This window comes from Parasteatoda tepidariorum, chromosome 9 (genome assembly GCF_043381705.1).
Source record: "Parasteatoda tepidariorum isolate YZ-2023 chromosome 9, CAS_Ptep_4.0, whole genome shotgun sequence".
Classification (NCBI taxonomy): Eukaryota; Metazoa; Arthropoda; class Arachnida; order Araneae; family Theridiidae; genus Parasteatoda; species Parasteatoda tepidariorum.
The window spans coordinates 22800123-22816838 of record NC_092212.1 but is presented as its reverse complement, the minus strand read 5'-3'; the positions used below and the strand labels follow the sequence as shown (position 1 = coordinate 22816838).

The following is a 16716-nucleotide window of genomic DNA, read 5'->3' as shown; positions in this document are numbered from 1 at the left end:
AGCTCAATCTGTACCGTGGAACTGGATGAATGCATGTGCCTCCAAGAAAAATTTTAGGCAATATTAATGTGTAGCAGTTCAATTAAAAAAAATGAATAAAATGCTATTTTTAAAATAATCTAGTGATATACAAACTAAAAGGTGCCTTAAAATTAATGCACAATATAAATTTTGTACCATTAATTCAATAAAATGCTGTCTGCTGACAGTTTATGATTATTAAAAATGAATTTATTTAAGTTTTTATTGTTGAGCAGATTGATTCTGTAATTTCCTGTTTTCGTGAACAAAATTAGTCCCTCTCTGATTTTAAAAATGTAATTTTCTTTCTTTTTTGTTTAAACCTTGAAGTAGGATATTCAGCAAAATCTATGCATAATAGTTGAGCAGGCAATTATGAGCCAGTATTAGGTCATTCATACAATAGGCTACTTAATAAATCAATAAAAAGTCAGAATTTTTAATTTAAATTTTTTTAAATTCAAAATTACTTGTATTTTGGGACACTGTGTAAATAGTGCAAAAAAAAAAAAAAAAGTCCAGAATAATTTTTTTTTAGATTTTCATATACAGGACTCAAACTTAATGGTTCATGGTGGTAAGCTCAAATATGTAAAATAATATTCTGACAGTGAAAATCTGCAATTTCAACAAATTTTTTTAAATTTAAATTCTTATTTGAACTTTAGCTTTCCAAAACCTTTTAAATTTCTGATCTACAATTCTTATAATGAGTTGAAAAAATATATGTATGTATTAGTTTTGTTGTATGTTGACAGATGACCAAACTCCCAAAAATGATTCTAAAATGTTTTTTGTTATGCTTTAAGTATTTTTATTGAATAAATTATATTTTTAAGACAAAATTTATTTTCAGAAATTACTTTTTGAAATAATTCGTTTTACAATAATTTAGAGATTTTCTAAAGGATGTTAATTTGGAGAAAAAATTCTCTACGCTAACACACGTTACAAAAAAAGTTTATTATAGAATTTTTTATAATGTTGCGATGTTTTGAACTTTAAGCTGAAGTCTGAATTTTTTATTTTTACCACATTTTAAGTAAGATTATTAAAGTTTTTTTTTAAAAAATTCAATATTATACAATATATTTAGTTCTATTTCATTATCTTTCTGAAATTTTGATTAAGATTGCAGTTCAAAACACAGAGAAAAAAATGTTTTGAAGTACAATACATTACAATTTGTTGTACAGTTGTTACTGACATGAAAAGTTTTGTAGCTTTGAGCTCAAATTTGCCCATTTTTGAAAAATATTTTATTTTTAACCTTTAAATTTGAAATTTTAGGACCCCTGCTTCCATAAAATAAAAATGTAAGCCTTTTTAAAAAAATACCTTAATTAAATTAGCCTTAGTCTGATACTTTAATTAAATTAGCACAGATTATATTTCAAGATACGAAATCAGACAACAATGTACTTAACCCTGAATAAACATATACCTTTTTTTATACCCCCAATACATAGGAAGTTTCCCCAATCTGAGAAACATGGTCCCATTAATTTGCTTAAAAGAGCAGTATGAAGTTTAAACCCTTTTAATGTTAATTATTCTTACATATTTCGCTATATCTGCAGAACATTTTAAGCAAATTGAAAAATTTTTGTACACAATTATAAAATTTTGTTTTAAATCATTTTAAAGGATGCAACTCTGAGATGAAATAGAAAAAAAAATGATAGAATACTCCCTGGGAAATCGAATTTTTAAATATATGACTTTTTTAAAATTCAATTTCACAGTTTATACTGAATTCATACAGATTTTGTATTTAGCCGTAGAGAATTACATTCTTTAAAATATGAAAAACTTACCTCGCAATTTAAAATTTATTTATTATTATATATAATAATCATAAAAAAAAATTGCTCTCTACCTGGAATTATCTTTAGAAAACTAAATTTTATTATTTTTTGCAAAATTTTTCATTCCATTTTTCGAAATATGTAAAATTAAGGGGTCTAAATTTTTGACTACTTACCCCACTTAACTATTGATACTATATTTCCCAGGATTGTGGCTACTCCATACATTCTGGGCGTCAGAGATCGCAATTCGTTGAGAAAAAGTTATGCTTATTCTGAGAAATTATGTACTTGTGTCTGATATTTAACTTAAAATATAGTCTGCACTAGCTAATTAGCATATTTGAGGTCCCCCCTTGAACTATAAAAAGTTAGTCCTAGTACATGAAAATCTGATCATTAAATTAAAAATCATTCAGGGCGATTTTTATGGCGGTGCACTGTACGGTTAACATGCAATGCCTTAAACTGTGCAATATTATAATTTTAAATTGATTTAGAAAACTTAAGTAGCTCTTAGTTTTCTACATTAGTTTATAGGCTAGTTCAAACTGTAGGTTTAGTTGTTTGAAAATTTCCTTTCTAAACACTACTTAAAATGAAATTTAAAGTAGTTTTTAGAAAATTGGGTTCATGTCATTTGGCTTAAGGTTCAGTGAAAGTTAGGGCTAACACCTAGAAGGTCAATGATTAAATACTACAGAAAAAACACCTAGAAGGTCAATGATTAAAAACTACAGAAAAAAAAAGAGACAAAACTCATTGATTACAATAATTTTTTTTTATTTAAAAAACAGCGAATAATTAAGATTTTTTCTTTCCAGATTTTGGAGTCCATGCTTTAACTAGATTCATGGCTGTCATGATAGACAAGGAATGTATAAGGAATGTAACAGTAATAAAAACAGATGTGATCAACACAATTGGAACTCCATAAAACTTTTCTACTTTTACACTTCCAGTATCAGACACCACAAACATTTTGAAATCGCTGGAATGATATATAATGCCAAAAACTAATGGCGAAATACCAGTAACAAAAGTACCGATAGCATAAATTTGCATTATAGTGGGATAATTTTTTCTGGTGGCATAAAGCGCAAATGGTATGAAAACAGCGCTACTGAGCCAGACAAGCTCCCACAAAGCTGGAGCAGGTAAACTTACATTTACATACTGTTTCAAGGAAATCTCGAAGAACTGCAAAATCTTGGGAGCTGACTTCAGAAGAATAAAGATTAAGCAAAGGAAATGGAAACCAATGGCTATTTTCAGCTTCCTTTTGTTGCTTGAGCTGTAAGAGAGAAATAAAAAAAATTAGTTGCCAAAAAAGATTAGTTAACAATAAGTTTAGAATTCTTCATTTTTTACCAGGTCAGATAGTACAGAACCAAGATAATCGGGAACTTACAATAAATTGCTGATATGGGTGGGGAACTGAGTGCAACCAGGGGCGGATTAAGCGTATGCGGGGGCCCTTAGAAAATTTTTTTTTTCTCATATATATTTTTTTAATTCAAATATAAAAGTATTTATATATCTTTTCATTTAAGAAAGCATATTTAAAATGAAAATAAATAATAATAAATTAAATTTTACTTTATTTTATTAAATTAGAACTAAAAAATAATCATAACATTTTGAAAAATCATTGTTTTTCTTAATTTATTTTCAAAAAGTCCATTTTAAGGGGGCCCCAGGACATGGCCTAGTTTGGCCCAATAGGTAATCCGGCCCCAAGTGCAATCAACAATATTCTATAACCAGAACGGTAATTACTTTAAAATTTAAATATAATATTACCATTTATATGATTTAGTGGTATTGTATTAAATTCTAAAAGGTTATGATCCATAAATTGGTTTAATGAAATTAATATCATGGCATAAAAAAGTGTAAAGGTAGCCATGTTTTGAGTGTTATCTTTAATTTAATTTTTCAGATCTTAAGATAAAAGGGTTAATTAACTGAGTAGCAAATAATGCAAGTATTATTGTAAACAGCCCGGGGATAGGATATGTCAAAATTGCGCCAACGAGGTCCAGGGGAAATTAAGACAACCTAGAGAAAAATTTTGGTCTGCAATAATTTTAACTTAGTGCTCAAAAAGAAAAATTATGTTTTCTGTTGAGTTAAATATAACCAAAATAACTTTATATGTTTAGTTGTTCATTTATTTGTTAGAATTTTTTAAGTTTAGGAGTATGACCTTAAATTTAGTTTTTGCAGCATTTGAATATACTTTGATTACTATAATATTTAACACACATGCTAAATTATTCAAGAGTTGTGAAAAATAAAATTAAACTTTTTTCTTAGTTAATGAAAATATTATCTTCGAACTTCAATATTCTATACGAACTTCAATTTCTAAAAATATTTTGAAAAAGTTGCTATAACTAAAACAAGGACCATAATTTTGGAGGAAATCTCAACCGAAAATTTTTTATAGTCCAGCTAAGCAGCTAGTGCATTTGTGTTATTATGTAATTAGATAGAGCAGGTACCAATATATAAATCTTCTTGTACACAGGCATTTTATTTAGGCGGAAATTTTAAACGAAAAAAAGAATCATCAACTTTTAACATATTAAACACATTAAATTAAAGTACCATATACTTGTCTTTATATTCGTTAATTTTAAAAGCTAAAGTACCTTTAACAAATTTAAAAAAAGAATGTCTTGGTTATATTACACACTGGTCTATGATACTTAAATAAAAGAATGTAGTAGAACAGAAATAAATTTTTATTTAAGAAATCAATAAAACGTTAATAAAGATTTAAAAAAATTATCAAACATTGTTTGATAATTCTCATAAAAAAGGATATAAGCAAAGAATTTATTTAATGCACCATTGATAAGAACATAAAATATCAAATTAAATAGACAATTTGGAAACCAAAAGTACCTGATTACATAACATTAACTTCAAGGAGGTATAAGAAAACTTTGCTAAAACAATTTAATCATTTAACTATTTAATCAAAAAGTATGTAACTATTATATATTATACAATTATAACTATTTTATCATAATCAACATTTCAATTATTACAAAACACATTTATTTACAGCAAATTTTTGTGAAACAAGATAGATTATAAGCAACGTTTCATGCATATTAACCTTATTTGATAATGGGATGCTACTTTTTCACGATGTCCAAAATCACCACCGTCAGTTCCTTTTGCTCTAGGACCACCTTTGGAAGACATCTTTAATTTCTGAGAATTGTAGGAATTATCACATGTAATGAAATTTCATATAATCAGACAATTTGTAAATTTACACACCGTTCAAATAAAAATGAAACACCGTGGCGGAAATCGCGTCGTCTGGTACAAAAGTCGAGTTGAGCTGCATTTAGTTCAGATTTTTTTTATTATGGGAATTAAGTAAATGTCGTATGGCAGCAAATTTCGTTTGTTTATTTTCCTAAACGAGAGGTGGTTGTCGTCTGCAATGAAATTTGAATTTTTCGTTATTTCATAATTATTACAGCATTTCCCCTTTGTTTTAATTTTAATTTCTGGAAAATGACATGAAGTGTGGTTCATAATAGATTTTTGAAATGGATAGTAAGCCTCTCATTACCTGTAAGTTTAAATTTTGGATTCATAATCATTCTCAGTGTATAAAATAGCTCCTGAAATGTACCGAAAATTTTTCTCCGATTCGCATAAAAGTAAATTCTAATTTTGTTACGACGATTGTGCTACCATGCATAAATTTTTATGTAAAAAGCGTTCTTGTTTTTGATTGTAATTTGTAGTTGATTATGTAATCCCAATCCAATTTCAAGGTAAAATAATATTTTAAGAAACATTGGTGCTTCTTAATTTCCATTTGTTACAGAACTTGTTTTCTTTTGGTGATTTCATTTAGATGTCTTTTAAGAAGTATGAACTACCGAACATTATTTCATTTTATGTTTTTTAATAAAAACCAACTTTCTAATTTTTGACGTATACCTTTAATTGTGAACAAAAACATGTTAAGTCTTTTTAAAAGCTTTATGTTAGAGAAAAAAAAGAATGCTGAAAGGATTGAGACAATCAGGATAAAACCCATAATCTTTGGAGTTCTTACCTGTTAAATAGTTTCAAATTTCTAACCAATGATTTATTTTTTAAAGATTAGTGCATTTTCAATGACAATGTTTTTCTCTCCTTATTTTTAATGACAGAGGGTTAAGAGTATAACAATAACAGAACACAAAGAAATAGGAAAACAGTAACGCTAAGAATAATTTCATCATTAGACATCTTTTCGACTTCCAATATGTCTCAGTGATCGACGTTCAAAGAAGCGATGAAAAGTGTGGTGACCATTCATTTGGAAAAGGCCACCACAGAAGGAACAATGTTGTCCACAAACCAGGCCAATGCTATGTTGTGTGGCTGACAGTCATGTTCGGTGAAAAATCAAGACTACTTCGCTGTCTAGGGGATATTTCCGTAACGTGATCTGTCGTACCAATTACAATCGCCAAGGTGCCCAATAGATTTTAGGCTTGCAGATTTCTTTAAAAAAAAAACAACAACAAAAAAAAAGCACGAAGATGTTTGCCTGGGGGTGGCTATGAGTTATACCTTTCGAGTTGGTCCCTTTTTGTGATGTTTTTTTTAATAGTTTTTCGCGGGCGACTGCCCGGAAGTTTCAAAGATTTGGCGATTATTCTGCCACAGATCACGATATGGAAATCCCCCCCAGTCTAATATGGTGTTTGGCTTAAGACTTCTTTTCATAATTGGTTTTAATATTGAAAAATTGGCCAGGCTATTATTGTTTGGTGGTTAATTTGTCGGCAATCATCATTTTCAATAAATCAACAGTGACTGAAAATCCACTATAAGGAAATCCACTTATAAGAATTAACACATTTTTACTTAAATGATGTAATTTATGATAGAGTTTAATTTTAGTATATTCCATCATCATCAAACCTCAAAAAAGGGTGTAAAACTTCATTTTAAATAGAATTTTAAACTGAAATGATATAATTAAAATAATTATAACAAATTAGTAGACTAAAAAAATAATATAAGAAATGTACATATCGTGAATGAACTTATTTACAAAATTCCATAAAATACACACTTTACTTATAGCTGTTGCTGACACCCAGGGGCTTTTTTTTCTAATTAAAAAGTTCTAATTGCAGAAATAATTACCATTGCTAAACTTATTTAATTATTTTCTGCCAAATTGTTAAATAAAATTTAAAAAAAAGTTGAGTAAAAGTATAGTTATTGATTAATTATAGTTATTATTGATTATAGTTATGAATATAATTTCGAAGTTGCAAATGAACTTAATATATCTCATAAATAATATTTTTCATTATTTTTAACAGGTGCTGGTGACGAGAGGTTATTTGTAAGCTTAAAAAAAAGTTTGGTAGAAAATTTACCTAAAGAATCAGTAGAATGGAAAAGGTTTATTTATTATTATTATTATTATTTTCTATATGAACTGAAAATGTGTAAATTTTTTTTACTTGTTATTTAAATGCTTACCATGTATAACATCATGGATATTTATGAGGAACCACATTGTTTATTGTTACTGAAATTGAAAATATAACTTTAAAAGCTTGTACCTGTACTACAAATTTAATCCAGATTTTCATCAAAATTCTGTTTCGCTACATTTATTTTATCCAGTAGGCAGATTTTTAAGGGGTATGAAACTAAATTACACAGAATTTTTTAAAATTTCACATATAAGGGAAAAAAAAATCGTAATTCTGCTTGATGCATGAAAAAAACATTAATTATTTTTAACTCTTTCTTGTTTTTAAATTTAAGGAATTCAAATTGATGATAGCTTGTGATAATTTTCTTTATTTGTCTCAAGCATTGAGCGAGAGTATCTTAGAGATTTTTAAATATTGACAAAGAAATATACTTACTGTTCTTCCCACCAACAATGCCAGTGATATTATCTAAGAGGTGAAACACATTAAACGAAAAATTTAAACTCATTGTCATTCAATAAGTCTGCATTTATAGATTGTCTATAGTGATTTGGTTACGTGTATATTTCATCAAAAAGTAGATTTTCAGAGCCCTTTCAATCATAAATGGTTATATTTCTTCAATCCAACGTGTATATTTACAAAATTTATGTAGTTTGCCCTTTTTAGATAGTTCACTTTAAAGGATATATTTTGAATAAAACTGTTTTAAGTAATGTTTATATTAAAAATAATTTTTCAATTATTCATATTTTAATCTTTAAGTTTGTCTCATAAAGTAAGCATATTGTGACATTGAAATGCAGTGTGTTTTGAACTTAGGCAAAACTTATCTGAAATTGCTGTTCAGTCTCTTATTTTGTTCTCCCTGGTTATTATCCTTTTATGATTTTGCATTTCTTTAAAAATATGTTACTTTTTTGCAATCAAAGTATGAAATTGATTTTAACAAGTTTTAAGATAAAAACTTTAAAATAATAAGTCAAAATTGAAAAGTGTTAAAAGCAGCTAAAACCAAAATTGTCTTATGTAAATGTAAACAATTCTAATAAAAAGTTAGAAATCGAAAACAAGCAAAACAAAATTTTAAATATATGCATGCTAGCAAAAACAACACTTCATCAGAGGAGACACTGTCTGCTAACACACAGGAGTTTTTCTGTAGTCAGTAGTTAAACCAAAAGCTGACTGTGCCCAGAGGTGCCACTATGGAAAAACTAAATAAGAAAATAAGAGGTATCACATTTTCTTACTTAGTTGTTCCATTATGGGGTCTCAGGGCACAGTCAGCTTTTGGTTAAACCACTGACTACAGAAAGACTCCAGTGTGTCTCCTGATGAAGTGCTGCTTTTTTCTAACATACATATCTTTAAAATTTCGTTTTACTTATTTTTGGTTTCTAACTTTTTATTTAAATTATGTTATTTTTTTCTAATGTCTTTGACTAATATTAATATTTGTTTGAAATAAAATTTCAAAATGAACTTCAAATTTCATTTTTCTGCTTTAAAATTAATTTATTAATTGGCAAGGCAGTAGATGCATCTTAATAATATAATATAGTTAATTTTAATAAACTTTACTTTTTAAAACATATGCCTAGTCAAAAAGTAACTCTGAAATAAAATTTTTTTAACACTCTTATAAAGAATTTTTAAAAGAAATAAGTTTACCGAAATTGTTTTTTTATTTATTTTTTACTTATTATCTACTGAAATATTGCATTTTTTAAAATTTATATTTTTAGAATTTTCTTGTAAAACAATTGTACTATTTTAGATCTCATATGAGAAATCCAAAGTTAGTGTATGTAACTGGAAATTTCATACCTTTTTCTGAGGAACGTCTTCCACTTGAAGGAACTAAAAATTTACTAGGACAAGCATTTTTTCACATATACTGGACCAGCTGCCAAGTTAGTGCATTACAATTATACTTATTTTATTTCTATGGACTATACAGTAAACTGACTATATTTGTTCACTGTTATTTTATTATAATTATTTATTTTGTTGCTGTTGATTTTTCTTGTTTTTTCTACAGTTATTTTTGTAATCTACCATTAGAAATAGTAATTTAGTGGTTCTAATATCATAAATAGGTTTAGAAATTATAATTTGTAATTTTTCTGAAATTATTTAAAACTGCTAGTTATTTGCTGAAATTTTATTTATTTGCATATATTTTGCATCGAAATTTATTATTATTTGCATATATTTTGCAAAAAAAANAAAAAAAAAAAAAAAAAAAAAAAAAAAAAAAAAAAAAATAGATTTGCTGAACTTTTTATTTTAATATTTTTTTAAAGCTTTATAATTCATTTTGAAATGCATATATTTTTTGAACATGGATTTACAGCTTCTATAATGTTTCTAAGATATTTTTTCTTTTTTATATACTGAAAATAATCTTTTTATTTATGTTTATATCACCTTTTTATTTAGTTGTAGTATTTCTATTTAAGTGAATTTCAAGATAATATAAAGCTATAAAAGTTTGATATTTATGCTCATTTATATGCCAATATATTTGAAAAGAGGGAACTTTTGCAGGATAGTAACAATGCCATTTAGCATTATAATTACCTTGTTAATTGCTTTGTATACAGAGTGCAGCTTTTTTTTTTATACAATATAGTTATCTACAGATTTCATTTCTAGTTTTTTGGTGAGATAAAAATCATATATTTATTTACATGATAGAGTTAAGGGCGAGTGTTCTGGCATGCATGAAATCAAACAAGGTTGCATATCACTCTTTATTTAGGCATGGTGAAAAGAGCAAACATCAAAATTACACTGAAAATTTTGCACATCGTTTTATACATTAGGGGTCTTTAAAGGGAAAAATGACAAGTAATTATGTGTCTAACAAGGGATAACAATTATGATAGGCTAGAATAATTTGTAGGAAGTTTCTCATAGGTTTTCATATTTCCTTAAGGGATTGACTTATTATAGTGATTGTTACATTCTTTAATCTAAAATTAGAGCTAAAATGCCAGATGTGGATTACTATCTATGAGAAAGGATTTTGTTTGAATAATAAAATAAAGAGAATTTTGATAAAAAAAATTACATAAAAATACTTGCTAAAGTTGTTTTTATTACATATATACATATTATATATATATTTTTGTGTTTTATTATCAAAACTTTTAAGGGAGTTTATTATTTGATTGAAATATAGCATTAGAAACATTGAGTTTGCCTGTTTTATGTTTTAAAAAATGTATAAATTTTAAATAATTTAAAATGATTTTTATATTTTTTAGGATGTTGATCACTATAAGCAGTCAGTGAAGGAAAATATAAATAACTGGATCTTAAAATTAAAAGCGAGAAAGATTTATGATTGGCTAATTGTGGTTGTTGATCATTCAGAAAACAGAAAATCAAATAAAACTAAATTGCTTCCTCGAACTACAGTTTTAGACAAAGTAAAAAGTGACTTCCCAAGCCAAAGCTCACAGAGGTATCTAGTTTTATTTATTTATGTATTTAATTACTTTAATGTAGAAATAATTTAGACTATTAAGAATGATTTCAAATATATTTTTATTTAATTTTTATATACTTCATGATAAAAAAAATGTAATCTCTTTAAAAAAAATAAATTTTTTTTTGTACATAAATTACTAAACTTTTTCTTTTCATTTCTCAAAATCATGTATTTAAGTATGCTTGCTTAAGAATTTTGTAATATCTTAGATGAATGAATGAAGTGTTGATCTACACATTATAGTAAGCCCTAAAATAAAAAATTACAGAATAAGCTTAAAATGTTAAAATAAAGAAGTAGGTCAACATCATTTTTCGGGTATCAAAATTAATTTTTTAAGAGAAAATTACAAATCTTATAATTTACTTTCAAATTTCAAGAATTGATTTTGAGAATCTAAGATAATTTATTTACATAGCTTATATTTAAAAATTGTTTTTATTATCAGTTTTTTTACCCTTTGTTTAAAAAATGATTTACAATTTGAAAGATCAATTAAGTAAAAGTGTAGAAATAGAAAGATACAGTTTAGTACTTTCTTCCAAGGTAACCAGAGGTTAATTCTCTCTAAGTTTCAAAATTAATTACAAAGTTTGTCAACGGAAGACAATGCTGAGTATTAGAATGATTATAAGAATGATTTACAACAGAATGCAACAACCTATAAGACTGATTTACAACAGAACATGGATATTTAATTTTTCCCATTCAGCATCCCCATCTATTGACTAGTTTTGTGACTAAATTGAAAACTTGGTAAGAATTGTATCTTTCTAGTTTCCGAAATAGAATGCAGCAAATTATTCTACCAATTGCGCATTTTTTAAGTGATTTTTCAAACTGTTTGCTCCTTTTGGATAATCATTATGTTCATAAAATTATTCAATTAGGAGATCCATTTTTCTTGTTTAAAAATTTTATATTACAGGTGCATATCTCTGTTGGATCCAAATCGGAATGACTCTCGTGCTGCTGAATCTTGGCAGTTATTGCTGCAAAGAATACGTTGGTTGATTTTGCAAGCGTACAGCCGTCAATTGAGTTTGTTTGAAGAGCATATGCGTACTCAAAGGGAGAAACGAAATGAGCATGGTTGGAATTTTCAAAATTTCTTTTTTCTCCAGGAAGAGCTAGCTTTTGTTTTGGAGATGTTGGGACTCTATGATGAAGCTTTAGTGCAATATGACGAATTAGATGCCTTATTTACTCAATTTGTTATAAATTCAAATGTTGGAGGTGAGAATTGAAGATGCGCCAATTTATAATTCCATATGTTATCTTTCCATATGTTATGTTTATATGTTATCTTAATTTTACTGACTTCTTTTGACGTTAGAGCAATTATTTGTACTTCTCGTTGAAAAAAATGTATAACAACAATAAAAGAGTACAATTTCAATGGTGATTTTCATCCACGTAAATCTGAAAAGTGACGCCCGGTGGCTGAGTGGTAGCGCTTCGCGCTGTCGTGCCACAGGTCCCTGGTTCGATCCTCGGGCGGACAAGGTTGACTCAGCCTTTCATCCGTTCAATGGGTCGATAAATGAGTACCAAGTATGCTTGGGAACTAAACACTGAGGGTTCCGCGTTCGGCTGACCAACTGACAGAAACATCTGCTCCTGCACCCCAGAGCCCAACGTCAAGAAAACTGAGATGGGCACAGTAGGTCTTGGCCCTCTATGGGCTGTCGCGCCACTGAGTTTAGTTTTAGTTTAGTTAAATGTAAAAAGTGGTTTTTAATATTTTTTAAAATTTTAATTAAAATGAAACTTAAACTTAAAATATTTTATTCAATCTAATCTCCATAACAGTTATCATTGAAATTCGTAATTGTACATAAAATATAAAGAGAATTTGCTTTCTTTTAATTTAGATGTTCAATTTTAAGTATTTGTAATTTTTCACATTTAAATAGGAAATGGAAAACATTGTTTACTATTACTTTATGAAGAATAATAAGCCAGAAAAGGAATTTTTCTGGTTTCCTTTGATGTTAAAATGTGCAATACCAATAAAAGTAGTATAATTTCAAAGGTGATTTCCATTGCAATAAATGGTCTTTAATAATTTTCTATTTGAAGGAAAAATATTTTAGTTAGATTTGAATTTTTTTAAATTTAAATTCAAACAAAATTTCACTATAAAATATTTTACTCATTCTAGGGTTCATAACAGATGATTGATATCTGCCATTACATATAAAACTAAAGAAGAGTTTGATTTTGATTTAGGTGTTCAAGTTTAAGTATTTGTAAAGTCTTACACTTAAGTGGGTAATGGAAAATATTGTTTGTTGTTGTGTTATTGAAACATTACATGAAAGTACATTTCCTGGACTGAAATATAATAACTTTTATACTTTCTCTAATTTTATATTGCCCACATAACTTGAGCAATATGTATTTAGTTGAAACTTTAATGTTTTGTTTTGTAGAAATGCCTGAGTGGTTGTCTAGCTATTCAAATTCAGGTGATATGTGGTCTGGTGTTTGCTTGATTCGTGAGAAATATATGCAGCTGCGCGAAACTTTGTTGAATGGAAACCCATGTCTCTTAGATTTAAGGAACTATTTATTTTCAAGGCAGTGTGCTTTACTTTTATTGCTTTGTCGACCTTGGGAAGTTGCTCAAAGAACTCTACCCTTTCTTCACAACTGTATCAGTGAACTAAAATCCCTCGAGGTATGTTAATATTTCTCATTCAACATTTTTATAGTTTAGGGCATAGTGTAAACTAATATTAACTACAGACACATTTATGCAATTGATGAAAGTGGGCATTGATGATTATAATGCTGTGCATTTTCTCTCATTATATTTTGTATTAAAAATATTGTAACTGCATTCTTTATTGTATTATGTAAGTACAGTAGAGTCTTGATTATCCGAGTTAAAGTGGACCATGACTAACTCGGATAACCGAAAAATTCGATTAAAGCGAAGAGTATGAAAAAGGAAAGAGAAAAAGTAGCTATTAATGTAATATATTTAACAAACATGAACTTTATACAAATACACCACATAAAATTCATATTATAATTAAAAAGCTTACTTAAAAACACATAAAGAGCATACTTTACATACATAGATTTTACATTACTTTGGCGCTTTTGCAGCAATGTTTCAAAATTTTTTAGGGTAAACAGGAAGACTGGTGTCACCTCTTCTTGCTGTTCTATATATTCAATAGCACTTTCGATAGCTTTTAGCCCATCTGTATGAAAGATTTTTATAGGTTGATTTTCATCTCACTGTCTTCATCTTTGCTAGATTCATTTTCAGTATTGACGATATTAACGATCATTTATGGGATCAAGTTGTTGAATTTTGTTTTCCTGAGTGTTTGGAAGATAAAATTCAGATTTTTTTCACCGATAGCTTTAAAAATAAAAAAAATGAAGTGGAACAAAAAAAAAAAAAACTTGAAATATTTTATAGCTCGGTTAAAGCGGAAACTCTGATAATCGGGGCTCTGATAATCAGGACTCTTCTGTATAATAAAAATAATTTTTTAAAATTATCATAATTTTGTTTATGTTTCTTTAAAATTTTATAAGAAAACATTTTAATAAATTTTTTTAAAACTTGTAATTGTTTCGTATTTGTATTTTTAGTATTTTTTTTTACTCTGTTTCAATATTTAATAAGTATCTTGAATTTTCATGAAATGTCAAATTTTGTCTGTGATTTTTGACTGACTGTGAACATGTTTTTTCTTCCTTTTTTTGTTATTGTTTAATTTTTCTCTATTGATTTATTTTTTTATTTTGGGAATTTATTGGGTGCATGTATTGGAAAGAAATTATTTAACAATGCATATTTTAATGAAGAAATTTCTAAATAAAGAACTATGCTTAAGTCTGTTTTAACGTCTTTGGTAGAAAAAGATTAACCTTAAATTTTTTGGAAAATTATTATTTTTACTTTTAATTTTTTTTTTAATTAAGTGCAACATCAGTTTTTTTCTTTTTTGAATCTAATGTGGAAAGTAGGTCATTAAAAAACGAAAACAGATCTGTATATTTCACTACTGTAAGCTGTTTCTGGAAATCAAGTATCAATAACTTATGTTAACTTAATGATTTTTTTTATAGATAGCCATGCCCCCAGGTTCTGTGGCATGCTGGGTCTTTCTGAGTTGTTTTGAAATATTGCAGACGTGTGAAAAGTTTAGTGATACATCTCAAATAAAAGAGTATTCACTTTATTGTGCTGGACTATGGGCATATGCTCGCGAAAAGGTGCAGCTTAATATAATTTATCTTAATTTTTATAGTGTTTCTTAAGTATTTACTTCTTTGTATAAAGTAAATCTTGTTATCATGTTTCAAGTTTTAGTTTAATATAGAATAAATTAAGTTTTTAATGCAGTGTTGACATACTAACATTTTTTCTATCGAATATTTTGCAAACGTTAATTTTATTATGCAAATTTAAATTAAAAAATTTGTTGAAAGCAATCTAAATGAAAATATATTTTTCACTTTACTGTAATTTTACTGACATAGTATTTTGCGTTAAATAAATGATCCAAAGGAACTGAAAAGGCAAGATATTACCAGATAAAGAACTTCATTTGCTTAAAAATTTATATAAATAGGAAATAACAGTCAACATGTTTCAAGCACTCACAAAAGGTCTTGAGAATGGGTGTCTGTTTCTGAGTGCTTGGAACATGTCTACTGTTATTTTTTATTCCTATATTTTTGAAGTGAATGAAGTCTTTTGTCTGGTAATGGTATATGGTGGTTTCGCAGTAACACTCTTAAGATATTATAATAATTATTTACTTAGTATATTAAAGAATAAGTGTTTTTATTAATGAAAAAAATATATGTTGAATGCAAATATCCTCATTAATGATTTCTATTAAAGAAAAATGTAGTGTTAAGTATTAGAAGTTTTATTTTCTTATACTATAATACTATTAATTTTAATATGTCCTACTGAAATTTTAAATTTAGGATTTTTTTTGAAATAAACTTGAATTTAACTACTACACATAGCCAGTAACATTTTAAAATAATTTCTCTAAAATATTTAATCTATTCGTTTCTGTGCAACCATGCTATTGTTATGCCCAATATGATTTATTTGTTATGCTTAATTTTCAGAATATTGTAAATTTAGTTCACTGATGAAAATCAATAATTCATAAGGAGAAACCCTCCCCTTCAAACTGATAATGTACTTGTTTAAAAATCTTGAAATTCTTTATGTATATAATATTGTTCATTTTGTTTACTTTAGAAGTACAATACATTTTAGAATGTTTTTTAGCAATTGCATTTTGTTTATTTTTAATCTGGTACCTTTTTAAACCATCACACCAAATAAATGGATTTAAATTTTGAATCTACAAATGTTAAAATTTTCATATCTTAATATTTGGTAACCACTTTATTTCATTGACATTTTTTTAAAAAAAGTAACTGAACAGTGAGGTATTTTTTTAATTTTAATTGGTTGCATAAATTTAATGTGCCATCTATTGCAAGTGCAAAAAGTTAAAATTTAAGAACTTGAAAAGTAACAGAAATATATTTTATATAGCTCCATCATCTTGGAATTTTGTGTGGACTTATGCCAGACTTAAATGAAAATTCGGAGAAGCTTCATATAGTTGTTAGTCTTTTGGCTGGCATGGGGGAAGATCCATATCCTGGTATTTAAATTTTTTCTCTCTATTTTTTTTAAAATCTAAAATAAATAAACTTATAATTAAGCTTATAATTTCTTCTTTATTTTTTAAAATTTAAATCAATATTATATCTTTTTATTATTCTTATTAATTGGTTGGATAAATTCTGACTATACAATGTGTTCTGTAATCACTGTTTTTAAATCTTTGTCAAAAAAAATGTGCGAAATTAGGTTAGAAATTATATAATATTTAGTCCA

General features: G+C 27.0%; 2 protein-coding genes across 3 annotated transcripts in view; one reads left to right on the top strand and one right to left on the bottom strand.

Moving 5' to 3' along the window:
- Nucleotides 1–2595: 2595 nt before the first annotated feature.
- On the bottom strand, nt 2596–5194 carry LOC107440946 (protein jagunal). The gene is made up of 2 exons (XM_016054041.2): nt 4960–5194; nt 2596–3123 (listed from the first exon to the last, which is right to left on the bottom strand). Exons 1-2 carry the CDS (start codon nt 5046–5048, stop codon nt 2634–2636), a joined length of 579 nt encoding a protein of 192 aa, XP_015909527.1. The 5' UTR covers nt 5049–5194; the 3' UTR covers nt 2596–2633.
- A 56-nt stretch (nt 5195–5250) lies between these two features.
- Nucleotides 5251–16716, top strand: part of LOC107440945 (SIDL trafficking protein particle complex subunit 10) — a 34353-nt gene continuing 22887 nt past the window's right edge. Inside the window, exons 1-8 of one of the 2 annotated variants that reach the window (XM_016054040.3) lie at nt 5251–5429; nt 7190–7271; nt 9093–9228; nt 10588–10787; nt 11743–12050; nt 13250–13497; nt 14910–15056; nt 16369–16480. In XM_016054040.3, coding sequence (XP_015909526.1) covers nt 5405–5429; nt 7190–7271; nt 9093–9228; nt 10588–10787; nt 11743–12050; nt 13250–13497; nt 14910–15056; nt 16369–16480 — 1258 coding nt within the window. In that variant the 5' untranslated portion in view covers nt 5251–5404. Of the gene's footprint in view, nt 5430–7189; nt 7272–9092; nt 9229–10587; nt 10788–11742; nt 12051–13249; nt 13502–14909; nt 15057–16368; nt 16481–16716 lie in introns of both variants that reach the window. The other variant, XM_071185663.1, reaches the window with a different exon arrangement.

What these genes read in the sequence shown, in the direction of transcription:
- LOC107440946 (XM_016054041.2), bottom strand. Translation starts at nt 5,048, where the DNA reads ATGTCTTCCAAAGGTGGTCCTAGAGCAAAAGGAACTGACGGTGGTGAT. An exon ending in GCATCCCATTATCAAATAAG is followed by an intron (nt 3,124 to 4,959) that starts GTTAATATGCAT and finishes TCTCTCTTACAG; the next exon opens with CTCAAGCAACAAAAGGAAGC.